Here is a 23,535-nt window from a genome sequence, read left to right on the forward strand (position 1 = left end):
GTGGTATTTAAGTACAACAGTGTAACAAATTTAGAAAAAGTTGTATGTAATCATTAAAAATCCATTTTAAAGCATATTTTATAACAATATTACACCTAGCCCTCCTCTTGACAGCTTCTAGTTGGAGATTTACGGCGCCAGAAACTTGGTATAGATACCTGCGATAGGTACAGCACATATAGCCCATCGTGTAGCTTTGCGTTTAACAACAAATAAACAAACAAATTCCCCTCCACATTCCGACTAAAAAGTAATATTTGCACCATCTTTTTAACTGCTAAAGAAATATCAGAGGTATCGGCAATTTTGGAATTTTCTAGAATATTTTACGTGTCTCTAATATGAATAGGAGTAAAAATTTGTGGATAAGGTGTTTTAGTTTCTTCAAGAGATGCACGATTTTCAGGACCAAACAATGTATTTCTCATTTTAAATTACACTACACAATGGGCTATCTGTACCCTGCCCACCACAGGTATCGAAACCTCGGTTTCCAGCAGTATAGATCCAAAAACATGACGCTATGCCACTGGTGGCTTTTAATTATGAATAAACGTGAATAGGATGTATGTTTTATTTATAATGATAAACAGAAGTTTTGATTATTTATTATTTTTAAAATTGTAACTACAACACTACAGTTGCGTTTAATAACTAAGTTATAACGAGAACTAGGAAGTATTACATGGTACCTTATGTTGATCCAGCATTAGCTCATTCCAAACGTATTGACAAACTCTGCTCGTGATTTGATTTGGTTATCCAATGTAAACTCTGCTAGTGTTTTTATTTGGTTATACAATGTAAACTCTGCTTGTGTGTTTATGTGGTTATCCAATGTAAACTCTGTTAGTGCTTTTGTTTGGTTATACAATGTAAACTCAGCTAGTGTTTTTATGTGGTTATCCAATGTAAACTCTGCTAGTGTTTTTATGTGGTTATCCAATGTAAACTCTGCTAGTGTTTTTATGTGGTTATCCAATGTAAATTCTGCTAGTGTTTTTATTTGGTTATCCAATGTAAACTCTGCTAGTGTTTTTATTTGGTTATACAATGTAAACTCTGCTTGTGTGTTTATGTGGTTATCCAATGTAAACTCTGTTAGTGCTTTTGTTTGGTTATACAATGTAAACTCTGCTAGTGTTTTTATGTGGTTATCCAATGTAAACTCTGCTAGTGTTTTTATTTGGTTATACAATGTAAACTCTGCTTGTGTGTTTATGTGGTTATCCAATGTAAACTCTGTTAGTGCTTTTGTTTGGTTATACAATGTAAACTCTGCTAGTGTTTTTATGTGGTTATCCAATGTAAACTCTGCTAGTGTTTTTATTTGGTTATCCAATGTAAACTCTGCTAGTGTTTTTATTTGGTTATACAATGTAAACTCTGCTTGTGTGTTTATGTGGTTATCCAATGTAAACTCTGTTAGTGCTTTTGTTTGGTTATACAATGTAAACTCTGCTAGTGTTTTTATGTGGTTATCCAATGTAAACTCTGCTAGTGTTTTTATTTGGTTACAATGTAAACTCTGCTTGTGTGTTTATGTGGTTATCCAATGTAAACTCTGTTAGTGTTTTTATTTGGTTATACAATGTAAACCTTTCCCGTTTAAGGAATATGGAACCTATTAAAGGTATCCACATGCTGTTCTCATATTAAAGGAAATTTGAGTTTCAAACCAATATTCGTAGAAATGTGCATGATTATCAAGTTTTATTTTGAACACAGATCACCATTTCTAATAACGGTTTCAGTGAATCGATTAAATGAATTATTTGAGTTTTTTTATTTTACGACTATGCTATCAACAGCACTTGATTCCTCGAACAATATATTCTGTAATAAGAGATTCCAAAGCATAATAGAAGAATAACCTTCAACTAGTTATTTATCTATTTGAGAGCCAGTGACCTCAAGACTCATCATCTCATATGTCATTCTCTTCACCCTAAGATCTTAAGCAAGGTGAGTTTTAGTTATCTAATTAATTCAAGACTTCTTGACATAATTACAAATATAATACAGCTTCACTCATGTAATAACATTATTTTAGTCTGTTGGGAAGCGTTACTACTAATTTAAATTAGTTATTTCGGCGTCTCTGGTATGATGGTCAATAACAATACGCTATTCTAACAATTAAGATTTTTGAACAATATTATGCTGTTTTGCATTAATTACAACAAAGATAAAAACATTTAACAATGCTAGAAACTGTTGTAGCTTTAGTGCTTGTAGCATTTCAGCTAAATGTAAATATAAGGTGGTATAATTTTATTTGCCACAAATTAGTGAATCGGACACTTTTAAAATAAACTTGAGAACAAACACAGTGCTAATACTTAAATTGGTTGTTTTTATTTTCAACTTAGTTTTGAAGTACACGTTTAGTCTGACAAATGCAGAACTTATGTCAATACTAGCATCATTTGTGACAGAAAATATATTTATCTGTGTGTATTCTTGATGATGAGAAACCCACTTGAAATAAAAATGTACCTCAGAACGGCTGGTATGGGTATTAACACTTTTATTGATAAGGAGAGAACAACCTTCCTAGGTCATCTTCAGGTTAAGAAGATGACCTAGGAAGGTCGAAACATTGTTCTCTCCCTATCAATAAAAATGTTAATATTAACCCATACCAGGCGTTCTGAGATACATACGTATAATTTTGGCGCCATCTATAGCAGAAAAGAAGAATACCTGTACGACTTTAAATTTCTGATAGTCGGATAAAACTTATGCCGTAAATAAATTGAATGTGTTATTATACAGTGTGAAGTGCATTCAAACCCTACCACATTTTTAGTTTATTTTAGTTCTTCTAAGAACTTTTTAAACTCTAACTGGTCCATCGTTTTAACCTGTTAGTGAAATTATGAAGTTAATTTGTTTGTAATACGATTTTTAATTGAACATTTACAAGTAATTTTTTCAATGTGTAAATCTCTTTCGTTACTGTCAAAGTATAATTGATATATTGGCAGGATTCTGTTTACACTTGTAGAGAATGTAATTTATGTGTTTGTATGTTTAAGCACAAAATAACACAACTTCCCAACACGGATATCGAAACGAGAATTCTAGTGTTGTAAGTCCATAGACATATTCTGGGGAACGGTTTATGTGTTCACCAGATTACATTTACACCTGTTATGAATATAATTTATTCTTCAACATGAGATTTTTCCTCTTCGAAAGAACTACATCTCTTCACGCATTGACATGAAACTGGTAATGTAATTAAACCTTCAAGAACTTTGCTTCGTTCTTTTTTGTATGTCACTAAAATTGTTATAAGCAGTTTCTCTTTCTATTATAAAATCCTATTTTACCAAACTTATTCTGAGATTTATCAAACTATCCACTCAAACAATCTTGTCCCTCGATGGAAAGTTGTAAATTTATGGACTCGCAACACTGAATCTGGGTCTCCATTCACCATTGACAGAGCAAAGTTAGCCCAAAACAAAACAAAATAACCTTATATTTAGAATCATATCACAACACAAAAGAAAAGTACTGTTAACCAAATAACTGAAACAAAATTAATAGTCCGAGCACTCTTGTCACATGTCAGGCCTAATTGAGTAACAAAATCACCAGTTCTCCAAAATTCTACTTTATTATAATAAACCAAAATCCAAAAGTTCGAACTCAGGGACCGCAAAAGATAATATTGTAGCAGTTTTACCACAAATACAGATACTATCAATATTTTAGTTTGATTTGTGGGTTAAAGAGTCATAGTTTGAACACGATTTATTAGGGATATATCAACAAAATTCTAAAACTACCAACTCAGTATAAGTGATATCTTAAATAAATATACATAAATATTTACTAACTTGTTTTCTGCGATCACCAAGTTTTTTCCAAAACTAACTAGGCTTAGCTCTTAATGTTCATTTTAGTTAAATCGACATATACGAAAAACCTTACATGTTCGGTTCTTTTGTTCAAAAATATATTCTTTACAGCCTGAAGATTCTTTTTTATAATACCCTTATCCTTAACACTGCATTTACAACAAAATCATTGTTGACGAGATAAAACGATGGGATTGATATCGTGCTAATGGTTTCCTTGTCGTTACTTAGTTTAGTTGCGACAACAACAAAACATGAGGCCCACTTCATGATTCCACAATTTCTGGACACATAACTAAAGAACAATCAGTTATCATATTATAGGTTGTATTATTATCAACTTAGTCGATACTCCCTACCCAGTCGCAAATATTAGTTTGATAACTTTATGAGTCATTTAGTTCATTTGAAAAAAGTCGTTCACTTGCATTCATTTTCAGAATTATCAACATTCCTAACATTTACGTAGCATGCGTATCAAACGAAAAGTTGTGGTAGACAACAAGTACCCACAATAAATGATAAACGACAAGTGTCAACCCTAAATGGTAGACGACAAGTATCAACCCTAAGTGATAGACAAGTATCCACCCTAATGGTAGACGACAACTATCAACCCTATGTGGTAGATGACAAGTATCAACCCTAAATGGTAGATGGCAAGTATCAACCCTAAATGGTAGATGACAAGTATCCACCCGAAATGGTAGATGACAAGTATCAACCCTAAATTGTAGATGACAAGTATCCACCCGAAATGATAGATAAAAAGTGTCTACCTTAATGGTAGACGAGAAGTATCCACCCTAATGGTAGACGACAAGTATCCATCCTAAATGATAGACGACAAGTATCAACCTTAATGGTAGACGACAAGTATCCACTCTAAATGGTAGATGACAAGTATCAACCCTAATGGTAGACGACAAGTATCAACCCTAAGTGATAGACAAGTATCCACCCTAATGGTAGACAACAACTATCAACCCTATGTGGTAGATGACAAGTATCAACCCTAAATGGTAGATGACAAGTATCTACCCTAAATGGTAGACGAGAAGTATCCACCCTAATGGTAGACGAGAAGTATCCACCCTAAATGGTAGACGACAAGTATCCACCCTAAATTGTAGATGAGAAGTATCAACCCTAAATGGTAGATAAAAAGTGTCTACCTTAATGGTAGACGAGAAGTATCCACCCTAAATGGTAGACGACAAGTATCCACCCTAAATTGTAGATGAGAAGTATCAACCCTAAATGGTAGATAAAAAGTGTCTACCTTAATGGTAGACGAGAAGTATCCACCCTAATGGTAGACGAGAAGTATCCACCCTAAATGGTAGACGACAAGTATCCACCCTAAATTGTAGATGAGAAGTATCAACTCTAAATGGTAGATAAAAAGTGTCTACCTTAATGGTAGACGAGAAGTATCCACCCTAATGGTAGACGACAAGTATCCATCCTAAATGATAGACGACAAGTATCAACCTTAATGGTAGACGACGAGTATCCACCCTAAATGGTAGATGGCAAGTATCAACCCTAAAAGGTAGATGACAAGTAGTAACCCTAAATGGTAGATGACAAGTATCAACCCTAATTGGTAGATGACAAGTATCCACTCTAAATGGTAGATGACAAGTATCAACCCTAATGGTAGACGACAAGTATCAACCCTAAATGGTAGATGACAAGTATCAACCCTAAATGGTAGATGACAAGTATCAACCCTAAATGGTAGACGAGAAGTATCCACCCTAATGGTAGACGACAAGTATCCATCCTAAATGATAGACGACAAGTATCAACCTTAATGGTAGACGACGAGTATCCACCCTAAATGGTAGATGGCAAGTATCAACCCTAAAAGGTAGATGACAAGTAGTAACCCTAAATGGTAGATGACAAGTATCAACCCTAATTGGTAGATGACAAGTATCCACTCTAAATGGTAGATGACAAGTATCAACCCTAATGGTAGACGACAAGTATCAACCCTAAATGGTAGATGACAAGTATCAACCCTAATTGGTAGATGACAAGTATCCACTCTAATTGGTAGATGACAAGTATCCACTCTAAATGGTAGATGACAAGTATCAACCCTAATGGTAGACGACAAGTAGTAACCCTAAATGGTAGATGACAAGTATCAACCCTAATTGGTAGATGACAAGTATCCACTCTAAATGGTAGATGACAAGTATCAACCCTAATGGTAGACGACAAGTAGTAACCCTAAATGGTAGATGACAAGTATCAACCCTAATTGGTAGATGACAAGTATCCACTCTAAATGGTAGATGACAAGTATCAACCCTAATGGTAGACGACAAGTATCAACCCTAAATGTAGACAAGTATGAACGCTAAATGTAAACGACAAGTATCAACCCTAAGTGGCAGACGACAAGTACTGGAGAAAACTGTGGAGCCACTTTCGAAGACATATCTTACAGCGATGATAATTCCATACTTATGTTTTTGTTTTGGGTACGAAATGTATGTTCTACCTGTTTACTTAAAGGTTTAACTACAGGTGTCTCCTAATGGGACACTATTTTATGGGAAATTTTCCAGCATGTCGATTGCTACTGGTTTTACAGCTACTATTTCCCAACCAGGCCTGGTGATGAACAATGAGAAAGCTACTTAATAAATAAAGCAACAATGTGGATCGGTTTGATCAGCAAATGATCATACAGTTCCAACAAACTGACAGTTTCCTTCCCAGCATGGTGTGTAAGCAACAGAAAGACTGTATACTGGCAATAAGCTTCATGAGGAAATTACACCACCGGTGGTCAAATTTCCAGTGGCAACACGAAACGTAGTTACAACACAACTAAGTAGTGACTACTAATATAGAGACTAATGAGGAATAACATTAGAGTTAGCTACTGAGACTTAAGGAACCAAACATTTCAGTTTGTCTGGATCTAATAAATCAGAGTCATGAACTTAACAAACCAAGAAATCACAGTTATATCTGTACAGAACACCATAAGATGTAAAATAATGACAGAAGCAGTCACCTTAAAAATAAGAAGGAGGAATTGTGGTGTCACAGAGATTCTAATAAATATGTTTCAACTTTTATCTCGTAACCCATGGTAGAAAGATGACTTCTAGTGTATGATAAAGGAAACATCCCAGTAAGTAGCTTATCTTATGATAGAAAAACTTCAGGTCTGAAATAAAGCATGTAATTCTATCTGGGTTTTAATCTGATCCATTTTTTACTGTCATCACAAGATAGAATTCTACCACACGTACGATCAAATTAGTTTAGTTCCAAACTCTAGTTCAACACTAAAAACATTATTTAGGTTCCAGTAACTTCAACCAACTCTTTAGCTTTGATCAGCTGTAGTTTCTTCTGTTTCAGTTAAGAACTAACATTCTTTGTTCTCTTTAATTATATCCTCACCACAGTTAGCTTTCTTTGTGAACAATTCTTACTCACTGAAATCTCCTACCTTGTGTAAATTTTCAATACAAGCAACACCACAAATATGTCTCTGTCAGTAAGAGTATTTTCATTCTCAACGTATAAATATGTCTCTGTCAGTAAGAGTATTTTCATTCTCAAAGTATATTTTCTTCTCTCCTTGTATTATATGCATCACCTTTCCGCCTCTCTTACAACTACATTCTGAAGCAAACACTTTTAAACGTACTCTAAAACATGTCAGGATTATAAGAATAACATCTTGTTCCATGGCTAAGTTACTATGAGTTTTATCTTCCGAACTAACAAAATGTAAGTAATATCTGGACACCATATCTCTCCATTTAGAGAAACTTGAACAATTTGTCATTCGAATTATTCTAATGTGAAAAACCTTAGACATGAAATAATGGTAGAATTGAAAACGACATCACGATCTCTTACCTCAAGACAAGTTATCAATTTTATTAGCAACAAGTTGCGGATTGGAAGTGTTTCCTCTTTCATATACATATAACTGTTTACTACAATCGCTAGATTAAAAAAGAATTCCAAAGGTCCATTGTTGGATATCGTAGCGTTCAATTTGATTAAATAAACTGTCTGGTGTATCTACAAGACATAAGAGTGAGGCCTAGAGGTTTAATGTTTAATGCAACTTGTTATAATAAGTATAGCTACATGCAACAGTTAAACAAAATTATTAGTTTTCAATAACAAATACAAGTATTGTTTAATTTTCATCAAAGTGTAAAACAAATAAATGCCCATTGTTAAAAGTTCGCATAATCATTTGCTATAACCACACAAATTATATTATTTTTTATCTTAATACTAACTCTGTTGAACACGTGAAACTATAAAAGTGAATTATTTTGTACAAGTAAAAGTGCCTATCACCAGTGATTGGAAAATTTATCTATCAATTTAAATTATTTAAAAACTTTAAAAAGTAATTGTTGAATATTTCAGCATGCTAAGGGTCACTCAACAACAGCATACAATAAATCTACATTTTTATTCTTGAATTTAAGTTACCATTTGTAATTTGAATGATAGTATGATTAGTTCCTGACAATAGAATATTCAACATCAAAGTTATTCACGTCTGTTCTCCCGTCATTCCAAAAGTGAATGTTGAGTCAACTTGTCAAACGCAGCACGAGAAGTGGTCGACGTAAACGGCCGAAAGACGAATGTCTGAATAGACACCACGGTTACCAATATATAGATATGTATAAGATCGTACGAATGGTTATATAAGAGAATATTGACCCTCATATATATTGTGGTTTATTTGTTTGTTTACTGTAAAGCCACACAATGGACTGTCTGCGCTCTGTCAACAGTGGTAATTGAACCCAGCCTTTAGTTCCGTGAGTCGGAAAACTTCCCACCCCGTGGCTGACACATGAAGAACAAACTTGTATTGACCAGTTATTGATTTTTACTGTTTGTAATCAAAAGTAAGTAAATATGGAATATAATACTAACGTTTGATAATTCTTACGTAATAAGTATTAGGGTTAAGTTCCGTTACATATATTTGTTTGTCAAATTGTAAATAGTAGTAAACTTAGATAATCCAGTCATGTCTTACCTTTTATTGGATGGTAAAAAATAAATGTTACATAATACTTGTTTTATTAATGATCACGTGAATAACAGTAATGAAAATTACGCACGATATGCACGTGCAACAAACTATTGTTAACCAGTAAATCTCCATCATACAGACGTACAAATAATATTAAATATGAGTAAATAGAATTCTTAAATCATAACTAACAACTTAGTTAATCAATAAAGCCATTTAACATACAGTCTTTTCACGATGTTCTATATAGAAACAGTTTATAACATAAGCTATGTATGATTACGTCACTAAATTCTTGACTACGTAACTCGTTCTGTTTCGGATATTCGTTCAAAACTACGCAAGGACTGTCTGTGTTAACCGCCACTGATGTTTAGCTGACGGGCTATAGGAGAAACAAGCTAATTAACAACATGAATACCTAGTCATTTCAATTGAAGAGTGAGATTTGACTGTCACACTGATAATGCACTCACGGCTCCACGGTTTGGTGTGTAATCTTATTTTATTGTAGCAACGGGATGCGAGTGCGAGCCGTGGATCTACAGTCTGATACTTTAATTATTAGGACACGCTCGGTCTCACTAAATATCCTTGTCTTTTTAGTTTGTTTTCACATTTTAAACCTTCTTCTGATCGAAATTATTTACCTCGAATCAGATCTTAAATAGGACAAAAGCCTTGAATGTTTTTAAGTGTGAAAGTTTGTCTTTATACCCGAACACGTAAATTTAAATTTTATCATTAGTTTACTTTATACATTAAATGTGGAGCATAATTTATTGTGTATTAGTTTGAAGTCAAGCACAAAGCTACACAATAGACTATCTGTGTTCTGACCACCACAGGTATCGAAACCCGGTTTCTAGCGTTGTAAGTCTGCAGACATGCCGTTGTGTCACTGGTGGACTTATTGTGTTATAAGATTTGTTATTGTACTCAGCTTTAGACAAACGATATGATAGTATTTATACATGACACTTTACAAAAAAAATGTTTGTTTGTTTTTATTATTAAACACAAAGCTAAACAATGTATTATCTGTGCTGTATATCGAAGTACAAGTCTCATACCTTCGGCTCCGCTTATCACAAATAGGCTAGAAAAATTGAAAGATTGCTTTCAAAATACCATTAAACACAATTTGTTCTTGTTTTGCCCCTCAATTTATTAGTTTTAAAGCAGTAATAAGTTGCTTTTGTTAATCTAGTCGTTATTGCAACCAAAACTTTTATACATAGATTGAATATTGATATTAAATAGAAAGTTAAGTAAATTTTCGAAAAAACAGTTTATAAAGGCATTTAAACAAAAACATCCCTACCCCTAGCGGCAAGTCTCGAGACTCATACCACTAAACACTTAAACCTAGGTTTCGATACTCATGGTAGCCACAGCACACATTGTATTGCTATGCGCTTAACAACAAACAAAATATTAACTTTACAAAAACGTTAGAATCAGCAGTTTAGGAAAATAATAATATTTTGATCACCTCATAACGTGAACTTCTCTGATTGTTTGTTTTACTGTTATTTAAATGGAATATTAAAGCATTTAGCTAGAAGACTGCATTTTTCACTTTAGTGTTTAAATTCAAGGATTGTCTCTTGCCTTTTCAACAACTGTTACGAGTTTCTAAACAACACGTATGAGATCATGGTAACCAATGTCCAATAGTATTGTAACTCGGATCAACTACCGCCGTTTTAACATTTGTAATTCTATAAATCCTTAATAAACAACAAAATGTTAGCGCTGAGGAACCTTAATGAAAAAACAGTATTTTTATGAAGTATATATGGATAGTAGAACAGTTCTAATGAATAAAAAATATTCAAATTTTAAAATCAATATTATAAATGCAACATGAAGTTTATGTTACCAAATAGTTCAGTAAAAACAAGATAAATAAAATTATAGAATAAATTATCGGAATGTTAAAACATAACACAAAAAAAGTTTGAGGCTAAGAACAGCAGGTAGTTATCCGAGTACTTTATACAAAGTTCCTAGGTGTATAAAGAAGGTTATAAAGTTAGACCTGTGGTTTCCGATATTATTACACAAAATTAACTGGCTGGTTTACTGGTGATGCTTTTTAAGATCCAACATGGCCGCGTGGTTAGGGCGCTGGACTCGTAACCTGAGAGTCGCGGGTTCAAATCTCCGTCACACCAAACATGCTTACCCTTTCAGTCGTGGGGGCGTTATAAGTGACGATCAATCTTACTATTCATTGGTAAAAGAGTAGCTCAAGGGACGACTAGCGCAGATAGCCCTCATGTAGCTTTACGCGAACTTCAAAAAACAAACATATTAATGATGTTTGAGATTTCAGAGTTTTCCATAAACTATTATTACTTACCAAAAATGAATCTTATTTCTCTTTAGAAAACTGTGGTACGTGGATGAGATACATTTTGTTACACATTGTCATTAATTGTTCTGTTATTGGAAAAACCTATTCCTAAGTAGATGGTTGAATAGCTCGAATTGCAACTTTTTACTTGTTGATCTTCTGGAAGTAGCAACTGAGGGATCCTTGGGAGAGTAACATTTCATTGGAAAATTCTGGAGTTGACCAGTTTGCTGTTGTCTCATCAGTGTACTGCCAAATATGATCACGATGGAAGACCTCTGAGCAATTTTAAATATCCATTTGTTAAGATAGCATATTTTCACAGTCGTCATTGCTAAATTGCTGATGATCGATGAAATATTAGCGTATTTACAGTGGTGTCGATATGCCAAAATTATCTCTTAAAACAACAGACCTGGATTGAAATATTTATAAAAACATAACGAAGCATTTAAGGAATGATTTTGAAAATCAATATGTATTCATTTTAAGAGCTTAGCCCTTTTTTAGCCAAACTCAATTTTATCAATATATATTTATATAGAAAATATATTTATTATCCAAAATAACATTTACAAACTACAAGTAACCCAAGTGTTATTTACAACTTGAAACGAGGAGAAACTGATTTTTATCCCTGGAACATTTGCTTCTTTCTTAAAACAGTAATTAGTAATGCATATTAGTACGCAACTTATTTGACTTATATAGATTGATTTCGTCTGTAAGAAATGACTGCGAATGTATTTTTCAAAAGTTTTAACATCGTTTCTTTAATAACTAGATTGAAATGCAATAGAAAAGGAGACGTAAATATAGATGTAGCATATTAATATCAAAATCAAATGAGAAGGACAGAGACAAATAGTCCATTATGTAGTTTTTGTGCTTAACAACAAACATACCGTGTAAAAATGAACAGCATGATTTTCATGGTGTTGATAAACTGTTCATGTAAAAGTAATAAATTACTTGCGTATGAGATGTTTGCGAAAATTGTAATAACAGCTGTAATTATATTAATTGTGTACAATACTTGCACAATTGCACACAGTATACACGAAAAGAATAACACTATTGATATTTCAAGTCACTTATATATATATAACTATTTTTCTTTATTACTAGGAAAAATATAAAATATGCGATATCTTACACAAATAAATGAAAGCGTATTTAAATTTTTAGTATAATTATGTAAGTATTTTTGTAATTATTACAACGTATAGAGGTGGCATCAACTAAACGCTTCCTAACGGAAGTTCTAAGAAAAGTTGTGTCAGTAGTCCCATTAATATTTTAGTTCGTGTACGTTTGGCAATGAATGTTAAAGAGGTGTATTAGATTTTCATGCTATTTTTATGATTTTACTAAGCTTTATTCAAAATAATTGATAGCGTTGTTGAAGACAATCTTTAATTAATCAAAATGTGCTCAGAACTCAAAACTAATCTAAATTATTTATTTCTTATAATCGTGTTGTTCGCTGGCGTAGTCATGGGAATGAGCAAAGATGAACGAAACCGACTGAAGTAAGGCTGCCAATATTGGGTGTATTAAATTTTATAGTCACTTAGGTTATAAAGTAAATATGTAATTTAAGTACAAGATACCAACGATGCTTGTACTTAGGTAAGTATTTTTCAACCTTTTTGATATGCAATGTCTGGTACGTGTAAAAACTAGAACTGGAGGTAGGACAAAATGTTAATTTTCTACCGTATTTGAGTAATGAACCTTTTGTTTGTTTTGAGTAATTGATTCTTTTAATATTGCATTTACACTTTTACAAATTACGTGAAAAATATGAGTACGTATTTTGGGTAACACATATTCCTGAGTTTAATATAATTTTAAGAATATGTAGATTTGTTGTTCATAGTTCTTTCACAGGTTGCACCTAAATAAACTTAACAAAATACCAATTGTTTTGAAATTGGTTAAGAACTGAATATGTGAACAACCAGCTACTATTTTCTGTGAATATTTGAATGGTAGGCAGGTACCTGAAGATTGGTAATTGACTAATATTACTCTTTTTTTAGCTTTACAAAAAGAGGCAATAAAAATTATTTTGGTAATTGTAAGCATACTAGTCTTACGTCATTCGTGGATAAATAATTGTTAAAAATGATAAAAGCTGTGTCATATAACAAGTTTAACACTTTATTGGATAATTAATACATGGTTTCATTCAGAGAAAAATCCAACCTTACTTATCTTTTGAGATTCTCTAAGGATGTTACTGCTTCTGTATGTGAGGATACAAACGTGAATTTGGTGTGTCTAAAATTTCAAAAAAAAACATTTTACAAGATGCACATGAAAGGTTTGTTAAATAGATGTAGGGGTCATTGGAAAGAAGCCTGAGAGGATATAAGAAAGCAACAGGTTGTTATAAATATGATAAAGGACAGAGCAAGGGTTAATTTTAGGGGTTCTTTTGGTACCTTTATACTTTTTGTACAGTACACTGCTATCTATATTAACCTATTTAAAAAAAAGGACCTACTTTTATTTTTATGTTTTACCACACCTATTGTTTTATTTATATATTTTTTATTTTCATCTGTTTCGTTTTCTTTCTTTTTTTTACATCTTGGAGCAGCAGCTTTGTCTTGCCATAACTTTGGCCCTCATTATAAATGTGGAGTTCAGTCAAACTGAATTAATGTAGTGAGTAGAGTAATTGAGGACTTAGTGTTAGGACTTTTGGTCTGTTTTTATTTACATCAGTGACATAATGAAGGAATGACCAATAAATTATCTCAGTTTGCTGGTGGCATTAAAATTTTGGATGTTACTGGCTGTAAGGAAGATGCTGCTGCTTTACAAAAAGTTAGTGGGTGAATAAATCATAGATCACTTTTAACTGTAGCAGATGCAAAGAACTGGATGTGAGAGTTCACATTATGGTTATAATTTGAATGGGAATAACCTTACCAGTGCAACCCGGCATGGCCAGGTGGGTTTAGGCATTCAACTCGTAATCTGAGGGTCACAGGTTCGGATCCCAGTCGCACCAAACATGCTCGCCCTTTTAGTCGTGGGGGTCTTACAATGTGATGGTCAATCTCACTATTTGTTGGTAGAAGAGTAGCCCAAGAGTTGGCATTGGGTAGTGATGACTACCTGCCTTCACTCTAGTCTTACACTGCTAAATTAGGAATGACTAGCACAGATAGCTCTTGTGTAGCTTTGTGCAAAATTCAACACAAACCAAACCAAATCTTACCAGTGTCAAAAAAAATATTTTGACACATTGGTTAATAAGTCTCATAACTCATCCAGGCAGTGTGCTGTTGCTAATGATGAGTGGGAAAACAGGAATTAAAGTTGTATCTATATAAATACTAAACACGTGTTTATAATATCATTGGTTAGGCTGTGTTTAGAGTATTGTGTTCATTCTTGAGCTTCTTTTCTTAGAAAGAATGATGAAATGTTATATGAGAATGTGATTGAAAGGGATCAGATGATGGTTACTAGTTGTCATGTGAGAATGTGATTGAAAGGGATCAGATGATAGTTACTAGTTGTCATGTGAGAATGTGATTGAAAGGGATCAGATGATGGTTACTAGTTGTCATGTGAGAATGTGATTGAAAGGGATCAGATGATGGTTACTAGTTGTCATGTGAGAATGTGATTGAAAGGGATCAGATGATGGTTACTAGTTGTCATGTGAGAATGTGTTTGAAAGGGATCAGATGATGGTTACTAGTTGTCATGTGAGAATGTGTTTGAAAGGGATCAGATGATGGTTACTAGTTGTCATTGAGAATGTGTTTGAAAGGGATCAGATGATGGTTACTAGTTGTCATGTGAGAATGTGTTTGAAAGGGATCAGATGATGGTTACTAGTTGTCATGTGAGAATGTGTTTGAAAGGGATCAGATGATGGTTACTAGTTGTCATGTGAGAATGTGATTGAAAGGGATCAGATGATGGTTACTAGTTGTCATGTGAGAATGTGATTGAAAGGGATCAGATGATGGTTACTAGTTGTCATGTGAGAATGTGATTGAAAGGGATCAGATGATGGTTACTAGTTGTCATGTGAGAATGTGATTGAAAGGGATCAGATGATGGTTACTAGTTGTCATTTGAGAATGTGATTGAAAGGGATCAGATGATGGTTACTAGTTGTCATGTGAGAATGTGATTGAAAGGGATCAGATGATGGTTACTAGTTGTCATGTGAGAATGTGATTGAAAGGGATCAGATGATGGTTACTAGTTGTCATGTGAGAATGTGTTTGAAAGGGATCAGATGATGGTTACTAGTTGTCATGTGAGAATGTGATTGAAAGGGATCAGATGATGGTTACTAGTTGTCATGTGAGAATGTGATTGAAAGGGATCAGATGATGGTTACAAGTTGTCATGTGAGAATGTGATTGAAAGGGATCAGATGATGGTTACTAGTTGTCATGTGAGAATGTGATTGAAAGGGATTAGATGATGGTTACTAGTTGTCATGTGAGAATGTGATTGAAAGGGATCAGATGATGGTTACTGGTTGTCATGTGAGAATGTGAGCTTCTTATTAAAGATGAATTAGAGGTGATCTGATGGAGGCTTTAACATTTATAATTAAATGTATTGTTTTTATGGTGAGAATAGTAACACTAGGAGACAAAACTTGAAACTTTGGTAGGGTAGAAATGATACTTAGCTGTGACAGTTTTATTGTTTAAACAAGGTGATAGGCTTCTGTAATGGGTTGCCTTCAAATGTGGTAGAATCATTAAAGGAGTGTAATTTCAATGATAGAAGCTGGCTTTGAATTTATATATAAATAAAATGTGCACATATAGTTTTCATTGGTGGATGGGCTGGCCTAGGTGGATGGAGAGGTCTCATCTTTAAATGTTATGTACTGTGACATTTGGACATACCTGTTTTATCCTGTTTAAAGAATTCTGTAATAATTTGTTCATGTAGTAGTAATAATAATAAATAACATGTGAGATACTTTATTGAAACATAGTGTGAAAATGGTTATATTTGTTCAGCAAATATGAATGATTTATAACTGCAAGGCTTGAAAGTAACATTTTTGGCTACTAGCAAATTTAAATTACCATAAAAGTTCCAGCTAAATGGTTGAAAGAAATTATTTACAAATTTTGATGTAGTAAATAATGTTTGTTAGTCTTTTATTATAAAACATGAAGAGTATTTGAACTTATTGTTTTAACTTTGAAAAATCCATGTGAAACATAAACAATTATTTTAATGTAGTTTTCCAATAACATTTTTTCAACCAGTTTTTTTTTTTAAATAATTTTTGCAACTTTTCACAACTCGTTTGAATATTCATTCGTATGCCAAGATTATTAAGTGGCAGAATAATTCCATTAGTTTTTGATAGCCACTGGCTATACCCTAGAATGCACTGTATTGTTTGTCAGCTAGCCAATACTGTCAACTGATATCATAAGACAATGAGTCACAGATTTCCTCACTGACTCAAAAAAAGTGCCATGTTGGAAACTTCAAGTATTTCATTAGATACACCATTGTAAACTAAACTAATATCTTATAACTTTGAACAAATACAAGTGCATGTGCATAAGAATTTTTGTTACATGTACATTACCTATAACCCTTCGAAACTGTAAGCAATAAGTGGTTAAATAATGCCATTTTCTGGTCATGCACTCTTTTAGTCAACTTTAACACTTTTCAAATCTGTTGATTAGGATAGAAGTTGCAATGACACAGCAAATGTGCACTGATGTTATTATATTCAATAATATAAAAGTGACTTTCAGCCTTTACAAAGTGACCTGTCTTGATTATGTTTTAGTGGACTGGTATTTGGTAAAATGCAGTCACTTTCAGTCATTAAACATTGTTTATTTGTATAGGTTATTACTATTTACAAATAAGTTCTTAAACTTATTTTTCTTAAAACATAAAACAGTAAATGAAGTTGAGCAAACACTTATTTCGTATAGCTATGACAACCTTTATAATTTGTTGCCTGATGTAGGTTTCTAAGCCTTAAAATATTTTGCATGAGGAGAATGTGAAATAAATAATTTCTTTGTAAGTTTACATTTAAATCATAAATTACTCTCAATAACATAAAATTCCATTATAATTTATGAAGTTTAGTAACTAAGCTGTGTTTGGGTCTAAAAAAAAATATGAAGTTTCAAACAAACTAAAGACCAAACTTACCAGCACTTACTCTTCTCTCGAAAGAAAGAGACACAGTCACTGTATTTGAAGTGGTTGAGAAAATCACCTGGGGAACATTCTGAGCTTTTGATTGGTTGTTCACATGTCATATACACAAAAAATATTTTCAAAAATGGAAAGAAGTGAGCAGGTCCACTGCTTCATTTAGTACATGAGTGATGTCTCAGCAAACAGGAAAGATGGAAGATTCTTATTTTATATTATAGCTTTTAAATATCAGTAATTTGAGTTCCTAATTTGTACAAAGCTGTAGACTTTGTATTTTGATATAACAAACAATTACTTTCAGTGAGTGCTGTATTCAGTGTATCATGTGACACACAAAATTGATGTGTAGGTGAGGGTTTTCAATATTTACATTTAAGTTATTGTATCATATAAAAAGATGAACTGTAATCTACAGTCTGAAACCAAACATTGAAATAACTTCTTATTTTCCCCCTTTCTTCACCCCCTCTCTTTAACAACATGAAATGGATGATTTGAATTAAACATTTTGCAAAAATGTGCAGCCTATTGATCGAAGTGGTGAACACTGTCCAGCTGCTTATAGTAGCTTCATTTAGATTATGTTGGTTGAAAAATATCAAAAATATATTTGCTTTCAGTTACAGTTTGAAATACATAGAGACACCAGGTACCTTGTTCTTACTTGTTTAATAAAATTGTATTCTTTAAGTGCCCTTGGTGGATTTAGTTCCTCTAGGACAAGAAATGTTTGAGATATAATCATTTTAATTATTTGTGGGAAACAACAATGGGCAGTAATAATCATTTTTGTATACCTTGAGGACACATTAATATTAATTAACAGCATTATGGTCAGTTAGTGCAAAACTTATAACATGTTATGATACATATTGTAGCATTGAGCCTCAGTAGTTATTTGAAGGTGCTAGTTGTATGCTGTAAACATTGGTGCTAGTTGTATGTTGTAAACATTCAGGAAAGTGGTAAATTATTTTATAAAAACTTAGTCTTTCTTACATAGAGAGAAGAGTCGAGAAATGTTCTACCATGCCTACAAGTCTTACTTGGTAAGTATTTTCAAAGACATGAGAGATTAATAATGTATTTTCAGATAGATGGTTGTCATGTTATTTATACAGCATTTCCAACCATTGTTAGTAATGTTCTACATTTAAAATGAATTTCAATGTTCAATCAGTGTTTCATCTAGCCTTATTATTTTATTGCAATAAAAAAACTTTATAAAAAAAAATAATAAAAACAACCCCAAATTAGAGTTAATTAGGTATTTTGTTACTTCTTATTTAATTCAAACTGTAAGTTACCAAGGGATGAAACGTGGTACGATTGTTTTAATAGTTAAGTAAACTGATATCTTGATAAGGTTGTACACCACATACCATGTATTTCTTTCATTTCAGAATCATGCATATCCTGCCGATGAACTGATGCCACTGAGTTGTAAAGGAAGGTACCGGGACAAAGAACCCAATCGAGGAGATATTGACGATGCACTGGGAAAGTATGTTTAATACAGTAAATCTCTTAATAATAGTTTGTTGGTCAACACAGTTGATTTGTATTGATTAGTGACACTATATGAACAATGTTCTATGTCCCTTGGAACTACTTTTTTGTATTGTTGGTCATGATGTAATTCAGTAAATCTGTTAATGATAGTTTGTTGGTCAACACAGTTGATTTACCTCACGATGTGGATTTTCGTGACGTGAGTGAAGGGATCTCCCAGAGAAGATTCTGTACTTTCAGTTTACCTCCTCTGGGATCTAAACACCTGCATGTTTGCCGTGGAGGGAGGAAAGGATCCTGGTGTTTGAGGGGTCCAACTCCAACACACCACTTTGGCCTTGAATTCCTGTTAATGGGCGGTCTTGGGGTAGCACCCCCAAGATCAGTTGGCTAGTTCATTTGAGCCAGGATGAACTGAATGCCAGCATCGGACATCCTCAACAGGTGTAGTGGACATTATGTCTGATACTGATATTTGGGTATAGTGCTCACAAAACCCTGGTGTCACTGCAGTGACCTTATATAGCACTGTAGTGCATCCTCTCGTAGGGCTCCATGGTGGGTGGGGTCAGTGGGCACCAAAATATTCTTTTTTTTCATTATGGATATCCCTTAAATAAAATAATAAAAAAAAGCATGATTGCAAAGGGAAAAATCCGACTGCTGGCAAACGACCGCACATTGATGACTCTGTACGGTCAAACTCACAACTTGAATCTGTCCCATGATTTTTAATTATACACTCTTTAACTGAAAAACCCTTAGGGCATATGTCTCCATTTCTTATTCAGAAGGATTTAGAAGGGCTTGCTAGCTCTCCTGAATCAGTAACAAAATTACGGTCTGGAGACAATTTAGTGGAAACAGCTTCATCATAACATTCCAAACTCCTCTTGAAATCAAAGGCCATCGGGGATATACTGATTGAGGTTACTCTTCGTTCTACTTTGAATTCTTCCAGAGGAGTTATAGTTGAGAGGGATTTAAAGACCATTCCAGAGTCGGAGATCCTCGCAGGTTTCACCAGCCAAGGTGTTACAGCCGTGCACCGAATTTTTACTCATATGGACGGGATCATGGAGCTGACAAATCTTCTAATATTTACATTTACAACATAATGTCCTCCTACCACAATCAAGGTAGGATATCTGAATTGTAAGATTTGGCTTTATATTCCTAATTCTGTTAGATGTTTTCATTGTCAATTATTTGGTGAAAACATCTTGCCGTGGTTCCTTGTCATGTGCTTGTTGTGCTGGTAAAGACCATGATTCTTTTGAATGCCAACTAGAACCACATTATATTAACTGTAATGGTCCACATCCTTCCTATTTTACTTCTTGCCCTAAGTGGGTAGAAGAGAAAGAAGTACAATGTCTAAAGACTGTTCACAATATTACTTATCCAGAGGCTCAGAAACTACTATTCCCAATTCCATCTCGGACTTTTGCTGCTGTAATCCATTCCACTACTACAGTAGGAGTCCAGACAGACTTTTTTCCATGCCTCCTACAGAATCCTTAACAGCTCATCTTAATCTAGTACCCTCCAAAATCAACAAAATTAATGAATCGGTATCTACTTCTATCTCTGTCCCTACCATATCTTCCAGTCATTGCCCAACTTCACCTTGTTCAAGCCCAGGTGTTTCCATGGGGTCTACCTCTCTTGAAATCCCAAAAATTAACATACATTCACTGGAATGTATGTCTACAAACACTGACCTGACAATCCAGAACACGATTACTAGAGAGTTCTGCTTGGTGTGTAACTTTGTTTCAAGCTTTAGTATATTCATTCATATAACACCAGTTCTGCTTGGTGTGTAACTTTGTTTCAAGCTTTATTCATAAAGTGGTTGTCATTTTATTTACTTTCAATTTAGTTCAGACTGTTTCTTCAATTTAATAACAGTTTATGACAGTCATATTATTATTTATAATTTTGATTTTTGTTTGGCTTTTCTTGATTATGAATTCTGAAGTTCATGTTCCTATTTCAAGGACCACCTGGGAATACCGGGTGATGATGACATTTTAAAGCCCCCCGCTAGTACAGCGGTATGTCTCCGGATTTACAATGCTAAAATCAGGGGTTCGATTCCCCTCGGTGGGCTGAGCAGATAGCCTTTGTGGCTTTGCTAAAAGAACACACACACACGCACAAACACCTATTTCAAGTGTCACACCTGCAACTAGCACTATTTTCACAGGTTTCAGATGTGGGTGATTTGGAAGGAGATTGTTACATGGATCAAACTCTATCTACGAACCTCACACTACTTCCTCCCAAGGACTTAGATTGTCTATTTGCACTCCTATTTTTCCATGCTTTTCCATACACCTTATGAGGATTCAGTTAGGCCTAATATGATCTTTTAAGGTTTTATTTCTCAGGTATGAGATGTTTTATCCCTTAACCCCATTTCTTATGAACTCTGTCCTTCCTTAGTACAAGATCAATCTTCATAACTCCATTTGGTGTTTCCCCACTCGCCAGGTATTCAGTTACATGCTAACCAATTTGCCTCGCAATTAAGCAATGAGATTAGCATGCCTCCCCCTATGTTTTGGATCAGTTTGCTCTTGCATATCTATTGTGCAGACTGTCCTTTTCTTGACCAACAATTCTTTGGATATTTTTCCTGTTTGGGAACAGTCTAAAATCTCCTGTAAGTCTGACCCATGGCAAATTTTCCTGCCTTCATCTTACCCTCAAAATTATTTTACAGTATCTCTTTACCATTCATTTTTTCTCTGAGGCTTTTCATTAAAATTCTGAGGAGTTTACTAGTGACGTCCTCTCTTCTTTCCACCATTTTGGCTACTTTGTTGTCTTTGGTTCAAGCTTTGTGTACATGGTTTCTCTATTGCTGGGATTTTTTACTTTGTAATTTGACCTTGTTACTATTCACTAACATATTTTCTTTGGGATTTACGTATGGCCCTGATTTTGTAGTTTTATGTATTTGACGTGATCACTAAGTCCTTAGAATCATGAATTTTATCAGTACAACAACAGTCTAACCTTTGCAATCTTGTAACCCATTTATCTCGTTATGAGCCAAATGTGGCACATATTACAGTTTCTCTTACTTCTTCCAAACATTACCTGTCTCTTCTTTCTCAGGGTGCCTTGTCTCATTGTTTTATTTGATTATCAACAGTACGGGTGACTACTTGGTGAAAGCGTGACTTGCCAATTTATTTTCATCAATGGCATCCTTTCATTAAGGATTATTGGGTTCTTCAAGTTTTATCAAAAGGATTTGTGATTCTGTTTCTTTCTCTACTTCCCATGTCTCCTATTCACATTTCCTTACCTCTGCTGTAGGATCCAATGACCAGCCAGCATCTGTAAGAGGCTGTTCAGGATCTTCTATCTCAGTAGGCCATCAAACTTGTTTTATGTATTTCACCAGGGTTTGTTTACAGATTCGTTGTTGTTTCCAAGAAAACTGGAGAGTGGAGGCCTGTCACCAGTTTGTTCAACTGCCCTGTTTTATCATGGAGTCATTTCTTATCCTATAGTGAACATTTTATTTAGGTTTATGGATGACTGTGATGGACATTGTCAATGCTTATCTACATTTTCCTAGCTTGACATAGTCTTGTCTCTGTCATCAGTTTGTCCATCACAGTGTGGTTTACCAGTTTTGTGCCTTATGAGATTTCTTTTGTCCCTTATGTGTTTTGTTGTGTGGTCGGTGCTTTTGTTTACCATCTTCATTCTCTGGAGCTGTAATTTCCCCATTATATGGACAACTGGCTTCTTCTGGTTTATTCTGAATGAGAGTCATTTAGCCAAGTTCATGAGCTCCTTCATGTGGCTGCTCAGGTGGGCTGTTTAATCAAATTAAAGAACTTCTTCCTCTTTCCTATCCAGTATCTTGCTCATTTGGGTTCATGGTATTAGAAAAATACATAGGTTGAAGAAGTCTTGACAGAAATGAAATAGAAACCCTAAAACCCAAATGCTTTTGAAAGGTGGACCTTTCTTCTTCAGGGGCAAACTGGAACTTTGAAGAAGAAAGGTCCAGTCCACCTTTCAAAGGTGCTTAGGTTTCTATTTCATTGCTCATTTAGGTGTCTTCTTTTTTTGGACACTCATCTCAGTTGGGACCAGCCTTCTCAATAACTTTGTTCCATGGAATTGTTAGTTCACTATGCTCTTTCAGCTCTCTGCTTGCAAGATTCTTTCACTTTTGGGGATGTCTTCAGTGAGGTCACTGGTCCCCTAAATCATTTTATGTGTGATCCCTTCAGTGGGATCTTTACAATCAATGAAGATTGATGATTGCCTGGGATCCCTTAGCAGCTCCCATTACCCTTCCTCATATAGTAGAGTGCCATTAAGCCGCAGACCAGTAAACCGCGAAATTGCATAAGCTACTGTAAAAAGTCTTGTGAGCGATGTGAGCAAGGACTATCGCGGCTCACTGCTAATTTAAGTACGTGTAAAAACGCGGCTTACGAATTTAATCCTGGCTTTATAACTTCAAGGGGATATTTAAAAAGGATTTGGGATTTAATTTG

General features: G+C 34.1%; 1 protein-coding gene across 8 annotated transcripts in view; it reads left to right on the plus strand.

Moving 5' to 3' along the window:
• The first annotated feature begins 12,565 nt into the window (after positions 1–12,565).
• LOC143248478 (ER degradation-enhancing alpha-mannosidase-like protein 3) overlaps positions 12,566–23,535 on the plus strand; it is a 66,015-nt gene continuing 55,045 nt past the window's right edge. For all 8 annotated transcript variants that reach the window (XR_013027003.1, XR_013027002.1, XR_013027005.1 and 5 more), the window contains exons 1-3: positions 12,566–12,819; positions 18,492–18,537; positions 18,892–18,992. Coding sequence is in view for 1 of the 8 variants with exons in the window: in XM_076496878.1 (XP_076352993.1) it covers positions 12,716–12,819; positions 18,492–18,537; positions 18,892–18,992 (251 nt within the window). In the remaining 7 variants the exon portion in view is untranslated. The remainder of the gene's footprint in view (positions 12,820–18,491; positions 18,538–18,891; positions 18,993–23,535) is intronic.

This window comes from Tachypleus tridentatus, chromosome 4 (genome assembly GCF_004210375.1).
Source record: "Tachypleus tridentatus isolate NWPU-2018 chromosome 4, ASM421037v1, whole genome shotgun sequence".
Lineage (NCBI taxonomy): Eukaryota > Metazoa > Arthropoda > Merostomata > Xiphosura > Limulidae > Tachypleus > Tachypleus tridentatus.